General features: G+C 39.0%; 3 protein-coding genes across 3 annotated transcripts; 1 reads left to right on the forward strand and 2 right to left on the reverse strand.

The window, feature by feature from the left end:
• Positions 1 to 843: 843 nt before the first annotated feature.
• LOC106940819 (probable alpha-ketoglutarate-dependent hypophosphite dioxygenase) lies at positions 844 to 3,695 on the reverse strand. The gene is made up of 7 exons (XM_015023647.1): positions 3,660 to 3,695; positions 3,044 to 3,232; positions 1,699 to 1,951; positions 1,534 to 1,625; positions 1,298 to 1,437; positions 1,095 to 1,199; positions 844 to 1,003 (listed from the first exon to the last, which is right to left on the reverse strand). Exons 2-7 carry the CDS (start codon positions 3,171 to 3,173, stop codon positions 917 to 919), a joined length of 807 nt encoding a protein of 268 aa, XP_014879133.1. The 5' UTR covers positions 3,174 to 3,232; positions 3,660 to 3,695; the 3' UTR covers positions 844 to 916.
• Positions 3,696 to 8,218: 4,523 nt separating this feature from the next.
• LOC106940818 (cis-aconitate decarboxylase-like) lies at positions 8,219 to 11,764 on the reverse strand. Its single transcript, XM_015023646.1, has 6 exons — positions 11,655 to 11,764; positions 11,324 to 11,378; positions 10,748 to 10,935; positions 10,414 to 10,506; positions 9,918 to 10,123; positions 8,219 to 9,195 (listed from the first exon to the last, which is right to left on the reverse strand). Exons 1-6 carry the CDS (start codon positions 11,667 to 11,669, stop codon positions 8,271 to 8,273), a joined length of 1,482 nt encoding a protein of 493 aa, XP_014879132.1. The 5' UTR covers positions 11,670 to 11,764; the 3' UTR covers positions 8,219 to 8,270.
• Positions 11,765 to 12,739: 975 nt separating this feature from the next.
• LOC106940816 (uncharacterized) lies at positions 12,740 to 16,502 on the forward strand. Its single transcript, XM_015023644.1, has 10 exons — positions 12,740 to 12,913; positions 12,999 to 14,501; positions 14,586 to 14,678; positions 14,761 to 14,865; positions 14,978 to 15,087; positions 15,182 to 15,373; positions 15,477 to 15,639; positions 15,762 to 15,927; positions 16,037 to 16,131; positions 16,220 to 16,502. Exons 1-10 carry the CDS (start codon positions 12,757 to 12,759, stop codon positions 16,303 to 16,305), a joined length of 2,670 nt encoding a protein of 889 aa, XP_014879130.1. The 5' UTR covers positions 12,740 to 12,756; the 3' UTR covers positions 16,306 to 16,502.
• Positions 16,503 to 16,543: the final 41 nt, after the last annotated feature.

A 16,543-nucleotide genomic window follows, 5' to 3' on the forward strand; every position in this document is an offset into this window, starting at 1 on the left:
TGGTGACATGTCACTGTTTCAATGATCAAAATAAAATGGATTGATTGGTGAGGGACAATGATGACATTCATTGTCCTTATATACGCTAATTTTAATATATCCATTCATTGACTATAGAGGGTGGGCCATAAGTTTCCATTCATAGAAAAAAAAAACATTTCATATTGTTTATATAAAATGTTTTTATTTTTGTGGGACTCTGTGTAATCGCTGCACGTCTTGGACCACTTCATGGTTGATCTGCAACACTTCCAGTTTTCTGAAACTTGGAAATAAGTTTTGCCACATGCCGTGTGTGTGATGCTCGATCCATGTTTTCTGCTAAAGTTTCATGCGTCTGTTTCCTGATCCAGCCATCGGTACAATTTCAATTCTTTGCTCTTTTGTCAAACTCGTCTTCTTAGGTATCTGAAAATGTAAAAGAAATATACATTTTACATTCTCAGATGTATGGAAACTTATGGTCCACCCTGTACATCAATTGAACATGCCTTCAGGGAGCAAGTTTAAAACTGCTGTGAGGATACCAGAGTCTTCACGAAACTGTTGTCTGACAATATGTCAGCATTTTGGGGGTTGACAGTTCAAAACACTGAAACTGATTTGCATTGTGAACAACCTGCAGTGTCTGACATCTAATTCAATGTTTTTTTTTATATATTTGGATATAGTTGGTCACACATATAATTGACTCTTATTAAGACAGGTTCTGATTATTTAGATGTGCTTAAATGAAAAGGAACATTTTCCTTTTTGCATATTCCAAACAAAGGTCTGTAAAGCATCAGGTTCACAACAATAACACAGTTATTATTATTATTATTATTATTATTATTNATAGTTCATATACATAAATAGACATTTGATTTATCAAGCGAGATGTTAAAGCAGTTGTTGTGAAGTCTTCATTAATCCTTCATGTGCTTTTGTTGGAGAAATGGTGGAACTGGTCCACCCCACAGACTAACTTTGTTGCATGAAATTTCCTGGGACGATCAGGATCCTAAAATTAAAACAGACAAAAAGAAAGTTATTAGAAATGAAAGGTAAGTTTTCTAAAAGAACCTCTGGCTAAGAAAATACGATTATCTCACCTCAGTGGGGTAGGCACAGGTGGGGACATAACGGATCACAAATCCACAGCGCCTTCTTTGGGAAGTGTTGGCATCACTTGCATGGACAAGAAGTCCATCATGAATCTGGAAAAAAAAAAAAAGATATATTTGATTGAGATAAACTTGTCTTTAGAGCATTTTATAGCTGCAAGGTTTTATCACAAAAAAACAAATAAACCTACCGACATCTGTCCGGCTTTCAGAGGACAGAGCACAGCTTCATCCACCTGCACCAGCTCCTCTGGGATCTCCTGGTTGACTGACAGTAGGTTTCCGGGGCGGGTTGCTTGGCGATGGGGCAACATGCCAGAGCAGTGACTTCCTGTAAGGGACTGACGTCAAATACGTGGAGCATACAGCTGGCCTGGACTGCCAGTGATAACTTAGAAAATGCAAATAACTAACAAATTTAGCTTACCTGGGATGACCTGAAGGACTCCGTTTTCTTTTTGTGAATCATCAAGAGCAAGCCACACAGACAGAACAGGTCCACCGGCAATACCCCAGTACCTGTGAACACCGCACTCTTTAATCATGCAACACAAAAAATAAACTTTATTTTCCTCTGGTAAGTTATATTCACCTCATGTCCTGGTGCCAGGCCACATAGGGGAGCTCGTCGTCTCCATCAGGTTTGCTTTGATCTGTTTTGCTCTCCTGGAGTTTGGCGGGTTTGATTGTCGGGTATTTACAGATAAATCGAGAGTCCAGCAGAATGACGTCAGGTCCCAGGATGGCTTGGATCACTTGCAGGATGCGGGGATGCTTGGTCAGGCTCATCACCCAGGGGTACTGAAGATGAACGTTGTGGAGGCTGTACTGTGTGTACGCTGTACCTGTTTGAAACATGAAAATACACGGTTAGAAAAAACAAAAAAACAAAATCGGATTCATCTGCTGAAACAAAGTGTTGGATATGTCAACAGTTTTCTCAGAGTTTCTTTCGTCAAAGGAGAAGAACATTAAAATGATTGCTGGTGTGCAAAGTTAAGCCTCCTAAATCTACAGAAAGTGTTTATTATGTAAGAAAATAAATGTGATGTGAATGAAAAAACAACATGATTAAACTAACAGAGGAGAACAAACTGGGTCTGAGCTGGGTGTGTCCAAGTATTACTGTAGTTATTTAATATTTGTATATGAATAGATCAGCTGTTTATTGAAACATTTGTTTAATTTAATCACTCACTCATCACACTTGGTGAATGTAGCATGCGGTATTTGCTGGTGTTTTTATCTTGATATTATTAAATTTCCTTACTGTGTAATTTTCAAGTAAAAAAAAAATGAAACTTTTCTTCCGTAGCACTGAACAAACATACACATTTTCCTGTGATCAGTTTGTTACATTTCTGTTGCAACACCACAAGCATCTGAAATAACAGAATAGAAGGATGTTCCAAAATGGTTAGCACATTCATCCCAAACAGATCATCTGATTCGATGGATGAATCATTCTTCAGAGAAAAAGAGGAGTGATTTTCAAACAGTCAAGTGAACTCTGACCTGAAATCATACAAAGCTGCCAGAATGGCTCAGTCAGTAGCCAGTAATGGCTTTTCTACTAAATAATAAATAAATGTTATGTTCTCTATGCTGTTACAATTTTTTTCCATATTTAATATATGAACTTATTGTTTTTGGTTTCTTTGTACATGTGAATTACGAGGCACCTGTTGTGAAATTCATATCTATACATCCCATTACAGCTGCTTTTACTGAAAAAAGTGTTGCTGTGCTTCTACAGAAATAAACCAGTGAAGCAGTAGCACACTGCTTCACTGTGTGCTACTGTTTGGTTTAGTTGAAACTATATTAGACAGTTTAGTTTCAACTGTTTCGTCAGTTTCATTTGATCTCAGTTCTCTATATCTTGCTCAATCTCTGAATTTTTCGTCTAATTCCCCCTCCCCCTGTTTGTTGCCTACCAAATTCCTCCTCCAGCTTAGCGAAGGCGTCTCTGGTCTCCCTCAGCTCTGTCTCGTCCAGCACGGCCAGCGGTGACAGGAAGCCCTCCTCATTGTAACGCTCCTGTAGTTCAGCTGGAGACGCGGTCATCGTTGCGTTTCCCTGCCGATGTCTCTGGCTTTCTGCTTCCAAGGTTGGTGAGATGTCGACTGAAGGCGAAATTTAAAAGTTGAAAAGAGCTTAAGTTTAATCAACGCCGTTAAAGGTGAGCCTTCACACTGACCTGGCTTTAGTTATTTGCTGGTTATAAAGAACATACACTTCAAAATAAGCACACCGCAGCACTTGTGCTCAGTTTATAACTTGTTACACGCTTGAATCAAGTTAATTGGACTTGTAAATATAAGAAACTCTATTTCCGTGTGCACTAAAAACAACTCTGAGACTGCAGAGACGTAAAACTCTCCAAAAATCTTTCTGTTGTCCAATTCCTGCAAAAAAGCTGAACAAAACACTCCTGATTTACAAATACTGATGGAACATGGGCAAATGGGGCAATATTTTTTTTTTTGTTTAGGTAGAATATTATTCTCCAAAGTCTAAGCTTTAACTACAGCAGAAGGTGTCTTTTCATACCTGTTGTCTGCTCAGTCCCCCAGTAAGTCTGGATTCTGTCTGGCTCTTGTCTGTCAGTCATTATATACCCTTCAGCTTTGGAAACTCCTACCATTGTGACATCATTTTAAAATTCATAAACTTTACTCAAAAGACCTACGTCGTCATATTACATGGAAACCACCATCCCTGAAAAGTACAAGACAGTGACCTCATTCAGGTGTGTGGAGGCTATTTAAAAACATTTCTTTGTTTGATCTACATGCCTTTTGTGTTGTGTTATCTCTGACTGTTTACGTTTTGCTCTAGTAATGGAGAATGCATTGTGATTGATGCAGTTTCTGTTGAAATCTGAAACAATAGAGGTTATTCTGTTAAAACCTGCTCGATTCATCTTCCCTCACCACACCCTCATAGCAAACTATTTATTTTCATGTAGAGTGAAAGAACAATTAGTGACTAATGAACCCACGAAAAAGTATAAAGATGTTTCATTATGAAACTGAGGAAAGAACCATCACGAAATGAAAGCAGAAGAATGTGTGATCTGGTGACTGCTGGAAATCTGGTGACATGTCACTGTTTCAATGATCAAAATAAAATGGATTGATTGGTGAGGGACAATGATGACATTCATTGTCCTTATATACGCTAATTTTAATATATCCATTCATTGACTATAGAGGGTGGGCCATAAGTTTCCATTCATAGAAAAAAAAAACATTTCATATTGTTTATATAAAATGTTTTTATTTTTGTGGGACTCTGTGTAATCGCTGCACGTCTTGGACCACTTCATGGTTGATCTGCAACACTTCCAGTTTTCTGAAACTTGGAAATAAGTTTTGCCACATGCCGTGTGTGTGATGCTCGATCCATGTTTTCTGCTAAAGTTTCATGCGTCTGTTTCCTGATCCAGCCATCGGTACAATTTCAATTCTTTGCTCTTTTGTCAAACTCGTCTTCTTAGGTATCTGAAAATGTAAAAGAAATATACATTTTACATTCTCAGATGTATGGAAACTTATGGTCCACCCTGTACATCAATTGAACATGCCTTCAGGGAGCAAGTTTAAAACTGCTGTGAGGATACCAGAGTCTTCACGAAACTGTTGTCTGACAATATGTCAGCATTTTGGGGGTTGACAGTTCAAAACACTGAAACTGATTTGCATTGTGAACAACCTGCAGTGTCTGACATCTAATTCAATGTTTTTTTTTATATATTTGGATATAGTTGGTCACACATATAATTGACTCTTATTAAGACAGGTTCTGATTATTTAGATGTGCTTAAATGAAAAGGAACATTTTCCTTTTTGCATATTCCAAACAAAGGTCTGTAAAGCATCAGGTTCACAACAATAACACAGTTATTATTATTATTATTATTTTATTATTTTTCTTTTTTTGGCATTTACAGATTAATGATGCTGGATCACTTCTCTCAACAAATAAATGATGAATGACAAATTGTTAACTTTTTACTTTATTTTGCTTGTTTTATTTGTGTACATTTTGGTCCTTCTTCAGCTAAAATAAAATCATACACAGAAGTCAGAAATGTAAGAAAATCTGGGAAAACTGTAGACCCATCTTCATTGTGCAAACCTGTTCAATATATAGACAATATATGTATGTTTGCCCAGCAAAAGTGTTTCACATGAGATGTTGAAGGGTGATATCCAGTTTCCAGTTTATTCCAGAGTTTTTCTCACACACACAATCAGGTACAAATAATCAATATGCTGAATTGGTTCTACATAACATGACGTTAGCCTTGTTATTGTGAAAAAAACACACAAAAAATCAGAGCCATCAATCTCCGTATGTCAAAGATGATAAAAGAGAACCAAAGTCTATGTTCGAGTTGTCAAATGTGCCACCAGAGACCATCACTTCTGTCTTTTGCTTGTTCAAGTGTAAAATGATCGGTATTTTCACAAGGAAATACTGTTGACCATAAATGCTGGTCAAAAGGAAAAGCTACGACATCTTTTACCGTCAGAACCAGGAACCTTGTGAATATTCGGAGAAAATAGTTTAAAGAAAAATTCCCCATCACCTCATTCTGCTCACCTTGATTCTTTTGCTTTTTTTTTTTTACATATTCATGACCTGCTACCAGAAAACAATTGCAGAAATCTCTACATCAACAAAGCAAACATTAACAGCCCTTTTCAAAACTAATTACTCATCCTTTCCTCTCTGACGTTATGACATTATTCCAAACATATGTCATGAAAAAGCAAATGCAAGATCCTTTCTGAGCAATGCTTGCACAAACAGTAATTATCAACAGAATTATAATTGACCTATGCAACAATAGGCTTAGTGTGGCTATGAATAAATATTAATGGGTGTCAAAGATACATATTAACAAAGTTAGTAATTGTGATCATAATGACCAAATCGAGGTGGCGCCTAATTATGAGGAATTAATATCCAAAAAGCTCTCAGTTTCAGTAACTTACTGGTTTCTGAATACCTTACTAGTGACGTTTGGTCTGAAACGTGGATTAAGTTCTGGACTGACATTCTCAAACAGCAAGCTCTGCTGTTTGAGAATGTTTGTTCTGTATTAAGAATACAGAATAAGCACACACAAATAATTTCTAAGATATCAGAATTTATTAACAAAACACTTCAACTTCCAGTTTTTGTGTGTTTCAAGTAACTGAAACAAACAAAGACCAGCCTGGATTTAAGAGTCTCAGGCGGAGCGCAAGAAACAAAAATAAAGCAATACTGCCTTCTTGATGCAGCAGAGTCTCATATTATGCTGTCATGACATAGAGATAGTTTTAACAAACAACATATTTTTTATAGAAGGCTTTTTAAAGATGGAGGTAAATCTGACGAATCCATTATTCCCCAAAGGATCCTTTTTAAAATGGGCTCTTTGCTACATTTACTTTTGTCATGACTGGTTCATCTGTCTCGATGACGTAAAGTACTGGACGGCTTCGAATTTTTCTGATAAAAATGTATATGTCAGAGTTCAGTGATTTAACAAAAAATAAACAAATAAATAAATAAATAGACACAACCTTTATTTTAAAAATGGTCAGAGGCAGGTCTGAAAACAAAGCAAAAAAAGCAGCTTAAGTTTAAAGGCGAACTTAAAGGACTTTCAGAAATGAATACCAAAACATTTTGAATTTAATGCTGATATTTTTAAATAGATGAATTTGCTTTGTTATTACTCAGATACATTTAAAGATACCAGCCATAAAAATAAATGTGGACCTGGAATGACTCATAGTGTGTTAAGCCTGATTTTCCACAGTTTTCTGAGAACTAAGAGGTTTTTGTTGCTTTTTCCTGCTGACTTTTCATTCTCTTGTCTCCCCCTAGATGCTGCTGCTTATTACTGCAACATAAAATATCTGTCAGCATGCTCCTCTCACTTTAGGCTTCACTCCGCTGAAAAAAATAACCCTTGAGTTTTAATGAATTCTTGTTTTCTGAAAATAGCCTTCCTTTTAACATTCTTTTGCTCACATCACTTTTGCAATTATCAACACAATTCAGAGTCCTAAACACTAAATACTAATTTAAAAATGAAAACTTATTTAAAGACAACCAATAAAATTGTTTAAATGCATGAAGACTCATTAGTTTGAGCACAACCTGAATGCAAACTTCATTCGGTAACAAGCAAAATGTTTTCATTTTGTGATTCCATCCGGCTCAGTTTGCTGCTGTGTGTCTTTGTGTTTTTTTGCATAATTTTACTGTCTGATTAGCAGCAGTGTAACAAATTGTAGTTATATTGGAACTACATTTTGGGAAGCACAGATCCTCCACCTGATGGTGCAGTTCTCCGTCTTGTTGAGATTTGTTTTTAGGTAATTAATATTAATATACTGTAAGATGAAAAATATCCCTCCATCCAGCGTCTTTAATCATTTACCCTGGGGAGAATCGCTGAGATCTAATATTTCAGTTAAACAGAACCGAGTTCATGGTGTTAGAAAATATAATTTATGTCAGCTAATCTATAATGGCTTGTAAATAAGTGCAATATTTGCCACTTTTTCAACCACAGAGAATGATTCTCTTTCAAGACGTTTTGGAGAGGGTATTTTATTCCTGATGATCCAGCCATTGATTCATCCTCTTTGTCTCCTATCCTTGAAGGGTTTCAAAGGACTGGCGGCTTCATCAACATAAAAAGGTAGATCCAGGAAAGCACACCAGGCCAGTTTTATGTTTACGACACATGATTTATATGATAATATTCAGAGAAGAACTGAGGCAAAATGAAAGAGACAGTTCCACATAGAGAAAAGAATGCAGAAAAAATATAAATACTAAAACAAAGTGTTATGACAGCAGTTGTTTGCACACAACTCTATGGCTTACTGATAGATTTTTGTGATACATTTATCTTTCTTATATTTGAAAACATATTTTTTACACAGCAGTATGATGTACACAAATAGATATATCAGCTTACAAGAACTCCAGAAAAAGAACATTTTTGCAAACGTAACTCTCAAACAGAAAAATTTGAAGTACAGAATATATACAATTTAAAGAAGCATGAAGATGATAAAATGTACAAATAAGTGTTTATTGTTGACAATGAAACTCATCATATATATTAAATATATTTGCAATATATCTTCATTGCAGCTGTGAGAGCAAGTGCTGGCAGTCGTCAAGTCTGTCCAGCTCGTCCACCGCCTCGATCAGCCGCTCAACCTTCGCCGATGGAAGCACCACCTCTGCGTTGTTCCTGAACTTCTTCCTCAGGCTCTCGTTGGTCAGCGGGTTGCGCCAGTGGCCGTAGAAGGTATCACAGCGTCCCTTCAGAATGTCTCCTCCCACAAGCATCACCTGGACCTCCCCGTACATCACGTTGAAGTTTGCGGGGTTGTCGTGGGGATGCTCCAGCCGAACGCGGCTCAACAGAGCACGGAGCTCGGGGCGGCTAATGGCGCCTGGCGTGAAGGACTGGACGGTCACCTCACCATCCAGGAGAGCGGTGCAGGCGTTAAACTGGAAGGAGTGGCGGGCCTCATGCTCCGACTCAGGAAAAGGCCTATTGATGTATTTAGAGAGGGGAACTCTGAGCAAGATGTCCTGGACTTGATCTGGAGAGACCTTTCCAGGACCAACGCCCACTAGAAGCTTATGGACGGAAGCTGCAGCATCTGCCACCCAGTGCATCCCCAGATGGGCGGGGAAGCGCTTGAAGCCCATGTCCTGCTCCTCTAGCAGGAATGCATGGCCATCATGGGGTGAATCTAAAGGCTGTGGCATGTAATCTTCATAAAAAGCACTAAAGCCTGCCACTCCTGCAATAGCATCCAACACCAGAGGACTGGCCTCTAGGCCTCTGGATGCCAGAAGGGCAGCTTCAAGCCCAAGGCGTGAGGCGTTGCCGATGTGGAGGGGCTTAGACTGAGTGGCAGCGTTAGCCATGGGAGCTCCAGCCAGGGAAGCAGCTATCGCCAAGGCATGGCTGCTCTGAGAGGAGTCCAGAGACAGGAGGCGAGCACAGGCTGCTGCACTTCCCATGGGACCGACCACAGTGGGAGGATGAAACCTGACGAAGGACAAACAGAGACCTGAATGCCTACTGAATAAACATAATTAGTATTTAAAAAGTTAGCCATATTTCAATATCAAGAGTGTCAAACATTTCTAGTTGCAGTGTTCAGAGAATCTAAAAATGTGATGATGCGAAGGAAACTTATGAATCTAATTATCCCAAAAAAGCCTCCAAGCTAAATATGAAGAGTTGTTTTCTCTGCTCGTCCAGTGTTTTTGTGTACCCAAACTGAAAGTATTGAAACTCTGTGCATCATCATAATTTTTGCTGATGAAAACCACATTTCTGTCCTGACTGAACCTGGGATGAGCTTTACCTGTTTCAGGAAGGAGCAGTGTCAACAGAAAAAGCTCCAGTTAGCCAAAGAAAGCCAAAGGTACCACAGTTCAGAGACAAACCCAAGCACAAAAGTAAGCAAAACATCTCTGAGTTTCTGTGCTGAGGAGGGGAAAAACACTATGCAGCTATGAAAGGCCTCACACATTTGAAGTGTGTGAGGCCTTTGTTAGGTTCACTTTGCACAAACTACGCAGTAAAACCTTCCACAACAATTTTTTTTCAGCATATACACTTTTAACTTTAAAAGGAAATATCATCTGCAAAGACATAAAAAAAGTATGTGATTCAAACCATTAACAAATTTACCTTTTTAGTATTTCAGTTACAAATAGTCTGGAAGTTCCAGTGCGAATGCAATCCAACTCTGAAGAACTGACCTTTTAGGAATATTGTGGGCCTCGTTGGAGAACCTCATCAGGCGGCCCTGGATTTCGATGCCCACGTTAAACGCGAGTAAGAAGTCCAGACCGCTGGGCTTCCTGCTGGCCGGCATCATGTCGCTGAGCGCTAACACAGCAGGAAGGACGGCTCCGGATGGGTGAGTTGCTGGATGCCAGGTGTCGTCAAAGTCCATGGAGTGAGTCTGCGGTGTGATTAAAAAAAAAAAAAAAGTTTTTTAATTATTTAGTAATAGAAAAAGGCATCTTTCTTAGTAGAATAAACAATGTCTAAAAATGCTATGAACTGTACTTTTTCTTTTTGATTTGGTGATACACCTTAAATAAACAATGTTTGACACTTTTAACAAAGTTACACAAAGGATCACTTTCAAAATTTTATCCTGATTGTGCTGGTTGGGATTTTTTTATTTTATTTTATTACTGATGTAAAATACTAGCAGTCTATTTGTAATAGTAGCATAACAGCACTTACCGCCACTCCATTGACAAAAGCTGCCAGTGTTGGGGAGAGCCTGATGCCTCTTTTTCCGTACACTGAGCAGATGTTATCATGGCCGTACATGTGCTGGGGTTTAAAAGAATACAGTTAATTTTGGTTACAATAAAAATTTTACATGAAATATTAAGTTACAGTTGAAAAAGAAACATTTATCTTTCATTAAGATTAGATTTTGAATATTTGAATAAATGTAAAATGTAGTTTTGAATTTGTCCAATTCTACAAGTTTGCTACAAGCTGAATAAAAGAGTCAAATAGTGGGACTGTATCAACCTATATACATATTTTGACATTTTCTATTTCCTACCTTGCAGTGTTTCAGCACCATTTCAAACACCTCAGTTGTGCTACCAATGAGACCAACACCAATGCTGTCCAGTACCATTCTTTTACTGCGGTGGAGAACCACAGAGGACAGGTGCTCGGACTTGACCTTACTGATAAACTCCCCGAAACTAGCAGTGACTGTTTCCTCAGGAGTCGGGCTCCTCAGCACTGTTGAAAGGAGAGAAAAAAAAATATTTCTCTTTTACCTGAGGGTTAATGAGGATGTGAAGGGTAAAGTTTAGAAAGTCTATCTAAAGTAAAATATTAACCTAAAATGGTGACAAGAGTTATACATTTACAGTGTACAAATATACATAGAAAAAGCTGATTTTAGAATCACAAAGATTAAAAAGAAGTTTAGTGATGTTTACGTCAAACACATTAAGCCACACTAATAATCAAAAGTATTCAAATGCCACACACTGCAAAGAAAGAAAAGGAAAATAATATGATTATGAGATATGCAAAAGAAACACTTCCACAATTCAACCACAAAGAGTTACATTAAAAAAAAGTCTAAAAATTAAAAACACTATAATGAGTCAGAAATTCTCACCTTCCACAGCAGAGTTGTGGATTCTTCTGGCAGCCCAGATCGGTCTGACGGTTTTCTACAAGAGAGTAAAATGTACAAATGATCTCATGCAACTGTAAAAGGCTTATCTGATCCGTTTCTGCAGGCTATCTTTGTCAGGCGTGATGTGAAGCAAGTGTCTTAGAAGACAATGGTTTTATAGTAACAAAGGGTTCTGTTGACAGCGGTAGTTTCTGTAACAGTTCATGCCACAGAAATGAAAAGTATGTTTAAAAGGTCATTAAAATGTCTCCAATGCAGTTATGATAGAAAACATTTTCACGGATTCTTAAATTATATGAATATTTCTTACCTGCAGCCTGAACATGACGCCTTCTGTATTTTTTCTCGTTGAAAACCAGTTTTCCCCTCAGTGCTTCTCGCGTTCACTGTGCTGTTAGCTCAGAGTGTCTGAATGATGCTGCTCTAATATTGGGAAGGGTGTCGCCTTATATAGCCCAGGTACCAAAACTTGCCTCACAGGAACAAGGAACGAGGTAGGAAATTCCAGGTTCCTGTGTTGTTCATTGTTAAAAAATTTTAAGACATACTATTATGTAATTGCCAAAGCAAAGAAAACTAGTTGACGACTTAAGCTTGAAACTCCGCCTACAAGCAGAAAAGTCTTATACTAGATAAACCTTCATCTGTGCATCAGTAGCACTGAGCATTTCATCTTTGAAGCATCTTGACCAGGTAATGCTTCATTTTTATCTCTTATTGTTTTGAGAACAAACTTATCTCTTATTGTCTAAAAACATAAAAAGGTACATTAGTCAAAAGATTCATAGTTTTAAAACACTAGATTACACATTTAGATGTCATATCTGTTAATGTGACTAATAATTGCACTTTTCTGGGCAGGATATAAACAATTTTGATTAGGAGTGGTGAAGTTAAGTTTGTCTAAAACAGCAATAAGCAACAGGCAATAAAAGTTGTTGTAAACTGTTTTCTAACGGGGTGAAGTATATCTTAACTATAAAGTTATTTCATGTTAAAGGACTGAAACTACCCAAGAAAAACTGAATGGAATAGGTTGTGATGAATCGCTGCTTTGCATCAAATGCAATTGCTTGTTTTAGATTATACATTATGTATTAAAATGTGTGAAAATATTGACAATATTTCCTCTTTATGCTAGGATATTTTTGTAATTTATGTAAATGCTAAAATGCAGATATACAACTTAAAATAATGTATCTAAAATGTAGACAATAAATGTATTCAAAACATCTGTACAAGCTAATTTGTGTATTTTAAGAAATATATGGTATGGATCTTAATGGGATGGTACAAACTTAATCAATGAAACATCTTAAACAGTTGGTCAGTGTGTTGATTTATAGACTTGGTGAGGAGTATATTCTCTGTGATGTACTTCATCAGAGCAAGAGTCTGTCACTGAAACCATCATGGCTGCATCTGATGGGTTTCCTGCCAGTTTCTACGGGGAACCGGGAGTTTTAGGCATGTTGTCAAATGGGATCAGTGCGTTCCTTGTACTTCTCCAGAACTTCAACACAGCTCACAATGGCAACGCTCCAGTTGGAGTAGAGAACATTCTCGCAGGTAAAACTAGATGTAAATAACCAAATTAGGCACAGTTTAAAGTTCTAAGAAGAGAGCTTACCCCAATTTGCAACTTTTTTTCCAGGTGTACATCTCATCCTGATTGGTGGTGTTTGCCAGCTGGTGGCTGGGCTGCTCTCCTTCCGTAAATACGACCACCTGAGTGGCACCGCCTTCATTGGCTATTCTGCTCTTTGGGCTAGTTATGGTGCAACTAGAATCTATTATGGTGCCCTGCCTGAAAATCCAAATATGACATTAACAACAGATCAGATGATGAGCAATTCATCCACCAACATGATGATGAGCAACATGTCTCTTAATAACTCCACGCAGTGCTATTTATGTCTGTCCATGGAGGAGTCAGCGATTGCCGGTCTGGTCCCCTACATCATCCTGTCCTTTCTTCTTGCATTTTGCTCTGCCACGGTCAACTACATCATGCCTTTTGTCTTTGGAGCCATCACAGCCACCTTGATCTTTGAAGCAGTAGCTTTAGCTGCATATTCCTGGGCTCTGATTGTCTCTGGGGTTCTGGAGTTGCTCATTTTGATCTTTGCTATCTATGGTTCAGTGGCTCTTCTCATCAAAGGGCTGACTCAACGTCTAGCCCTGAAAGGTTTTGGTACCCCACTCTTTAATGTTCTCTTACTAGGGACCCCCAACTCAGGAAAAGCTCAGAGTGGAGGCCAGGAGAAGAAGAAGAACACAAAGTATGCAGAGCCAATGGCTTTGGGTTTTTTCTGTGACTCCATTGCTCCATTCATCTTTGCTTTCTACAGCTTTGGGTACATGAAGTCATTTGGTCTAGGTGTTGCCTGGGTATCAATCATCTCAGTTGCCCAGTTGTTCTCTAGCTACTACGCCCACCTGCGTCAAGATTGCTACCACACCACAAAGTTTGGGCTGCATGCCACATATTGGTTGATCAAAGCTTGGGAGGAGTTTGTTGTGTCTGTTTTAATTGTAGAGGATGGTAAAGTTGTCTCTGGAAGGGAAGCAATGGTAGGAGACTGGTTCTTTGTGGTGGCAGCCTTGGTGCTCTGTGTAGGGAGCCTGAACATGGACGTCCTGGAATTGATCCATAACTTGTTCTTTGTCCTGCTCACAGTCTCCACAGTCCCTCAGATCCCCCTGCAGGGTTACTACATCTTCTTCGGAGTAGCTTGTTCTCTGTTCACTGCAGTCTCCATCTATGGCACCTTCACCCGTCTCATCAACACCATTGCAGAAAAGTCTCTCATACCTGTAGGACCACAACCAGTGTCTTCTGAGCAGCTGATTAGGGCTTTGAGATGTAGAAGGTCTAAGCAGGGAGATCAGGATGTGCTTCCCCCAGGAGATCAGACCTCAGACGCTCTGTTCTATCTTTCAAATGGGGTTGCAGCTTTGTCAGCTCTTCATTCAAGAAGCATGAGTACAAACCCTTCTCTCCTGCACCTGACCATCCCCTGGGTCCTGATCTCTGGAGCTATCATCCAGGCCTACGTCAGCAGGTTGCAAGTCACAGGAGGCGGCCGCTTTGGATCAGTCATCTCTTCCATCTATGTTGTTGTCTGGGCAACGTGGACATGGTTTAGATTTGCAGGTATGTTAGTGCTAATATATGAACATAATGACAATATCTGTTGCAATTTAGATGGGAGTATAATCTCGAATCCCTTTCATTCAGGTAACCAACTTCAGCTCTCGACTGAGGCAGATTATGGTTTTACAGCAGGAGCCATCGCCTTCCTTGTCATCAATGCTTTCCTTATGCTGATTGGTAAGTTGTATATATGCATTTTCTGTTGTCAATATTTCTCTTTGTTTTGATTATTATGGTAATCTTCTGTTAACTGGTCCAGCTGCTTATAGAAACCTGGTTCTTCTGTTCCTGACAACGCTGATGGAGGTGGTTCTTGTTTGCTTCCTTCTCTCCACCCTGAACAAGCTGCCATATGAACTTGAAAGTAAGTTATCATGAGCCACATATGATGACAAGCATTAGGTACTTAAATCTTGATGGATCTTTTCACCTTTTCACTCAATTTATTCACCTTTTGACATTATTTTTTCCCACAGTTGCCATGCTGGCATTGGTGTCTCTCATATGCATATATGGCACTTTGGCGTCACTGATAAACTACATGTTCTCACAAAGAGTGATGCCAATGGGGCCTCCTCTCTTTAAGGTAATAACTTTAATGACAAAATGTTTGATCCGCTAAGAATTTTCAACTACACATAAATTATTTTGAACATTTCCTGTATCATCTGTAATTTTAGGAAAAAATTAAGTCAGAAATATCTGAGAAGCATCCCTGTCCGGTGGCCAGCTCTCGCCTCACAAGCGGCCTCTTAAAAATTGCTCAGCTTCTGGAAGAAGGAGGCGTGTGTGGTATTCCCACAGACACTGTGTACGCTCTGTCTGCCTCCTGCAAGAATCCCCAGGCTATAGAGAAAATCTACAACATTAAGGTAAGACAGGAATACCTTTCAAGCGCAATGTGACATTTATTTTCCACTGTGTTTAATTTAAGGAAAAGCCATCAACATAATGTTAAATATGTCTCTCCTCCAGGACCGGCCAGCAGAGAAGCCTATATGCATTTGCATTTCTAGTGTAGAGCAGCTGGTGGCAGCCAAGCCTCCGTTCAGCCCTCTGCTGTGGGAGTTCATGAGGAACGTTTATCCAGGAGGCATCAGCTGCATCGTCAGCAAAGGAGACTGGCTATTCAAACTAGGTAAACATTGTGAAGTTGTTTTGTTAATGCTTGTGGACTGAAATTTGCCTGGTTTTAATGATAGTTTACTCTCAGATCAACAAAATAAACCCTCACCTCCAATGTTAACTTCTCTTCTGCAGGAGTTGGAGCAGCTTACGACCGTGTTGGCACCAGGGACAGCATCATGATCCGTGTTCCTGACCACACCGTGACGTGCCACTTGTGTGACATGACTGGACCCCTGGCTATTACGTCTGCCAATCCCAGTGGAGAACCAGACAGCACCCACCACAGCATGGTCATCAAGTAAGATACTTCAAAATGAACTTTAATAAATGCTGGGTCACACATCATGGTACTAAAAGCATTGCTTTCTCAACATATGCAATATTTTTCTACTTTCTTTGAATCGCAGTCGACTGGGGCACAAGATACAAGGGGTCCTCTGTGACGGAGACTCCAATGAAGTTGTTGCTTCAACTGTGGTCAACTGTCTGAGGATTGATGAAGGTATGTGTAAACAATCAAAGTCTCTCCCACGCTCATGTTAGTTTTACCCAGCACACTGTAACGGAAGTTGCTCTCACTTTTCATTTAGGTATCATCACCATTGTAAGAGAAGGCTGTGTCCCTGCGGTTAAAGTTCATCAGATCTTCGAAAGGCTGAAAAACACAATATTGTGAGCGAATCCTTCCAGAGGACTTCTTCATAGCTACGTGTGTGGGTCAGCGCCAGAGCCAATATTTAATACCAAAGCTTTGTTTATATTAGATATATGTAAGTGTAGCAGCCATTGCAGATGTTTAAATATTTCTAGGGTCAAGACACTTGACCCTAGAGCACACCCTTATGTGGAACACACATAAAATGAAATCACAAAGCCCTTTTTTCAGTCATTTCATTCATATTATATGAGTGACA

This window comes from Poecilia latipinna, unplaced genomic scaffold (genome assembly GCF_001443285.1).
Source record: "Poecilia latipinna isolate Pla-1442-1.1 unplaced genomic scaffold, P_latipinna-1.0 Scaffold3372, whole genome shotgun sequence".
NCBI lineage: Eukaryota > Metazoa > Chordata > Actinopteri > Cyprinodontiformes > Poeciliidae > Poecilia > Poecilia latipinna.

Bases quoted from the DNA above. Each gene is read 5' to 3' on its own strand.
- LOC106940819 (XM_015023647.1), bottom strand. From the start codon at position 3,173: ATGACCGCGTCTCCAGCTGAACTACAGGAGCGTTACAATGAGGAGGGC. The intron at 1,952-3,043 runs GTAGGCAACAAA...TGTTTCAAACAG, and splicing joins TAAGCTGGAGGAGGAATTTG to GTACAGCGTACACACAGTAC. The intron at 1,200-1,297 runs GTAGGTTTATTT...TTTTTTTTCCAG, and splicing joins TGAAAGCCGGACAGATGTCG to ATTCATGATGGACTTCTTGT.
- LOC106940818 (XM_015023646.1), bottom strand. The intron at 10,124-10,413 runs GTAAGTGCTGTT...ATCACACCGCAG, and splicing joins CTTTTGTCAATGGAGTGGCG to ACTCACTCCATGGACTTTGA. The intron at 9,196-9,917 runs GTCAGTTCTTCA...GTCCTTCGTCAG, and splicing joins GCCCACAATATTCCTAAAAG to GTTTCATCCTCCCACTGTGG.
- LOC106940816 (XM_015023644.1), top strand. From the start codon at position 12,757: ATGGCTGCATCTGATGGGTTTCCTGCCAGTTTCTACGGGGAACCGGGA. The intron at 14,866-14,977 runs GTAAGTTATCAT...TTTTTCCCACAG, and splicing joins GCTGCCATATGAACTTGAAA to TTGCCATGCTGGCATTGGTG. The intron at 15,374-15,476 runs GTAAGACAGGAA...TCTCTCCTCCAG, and splicing joins AGAAAATCTACAACATTAAG to GACCGGCCAGCAGAGAAGCC.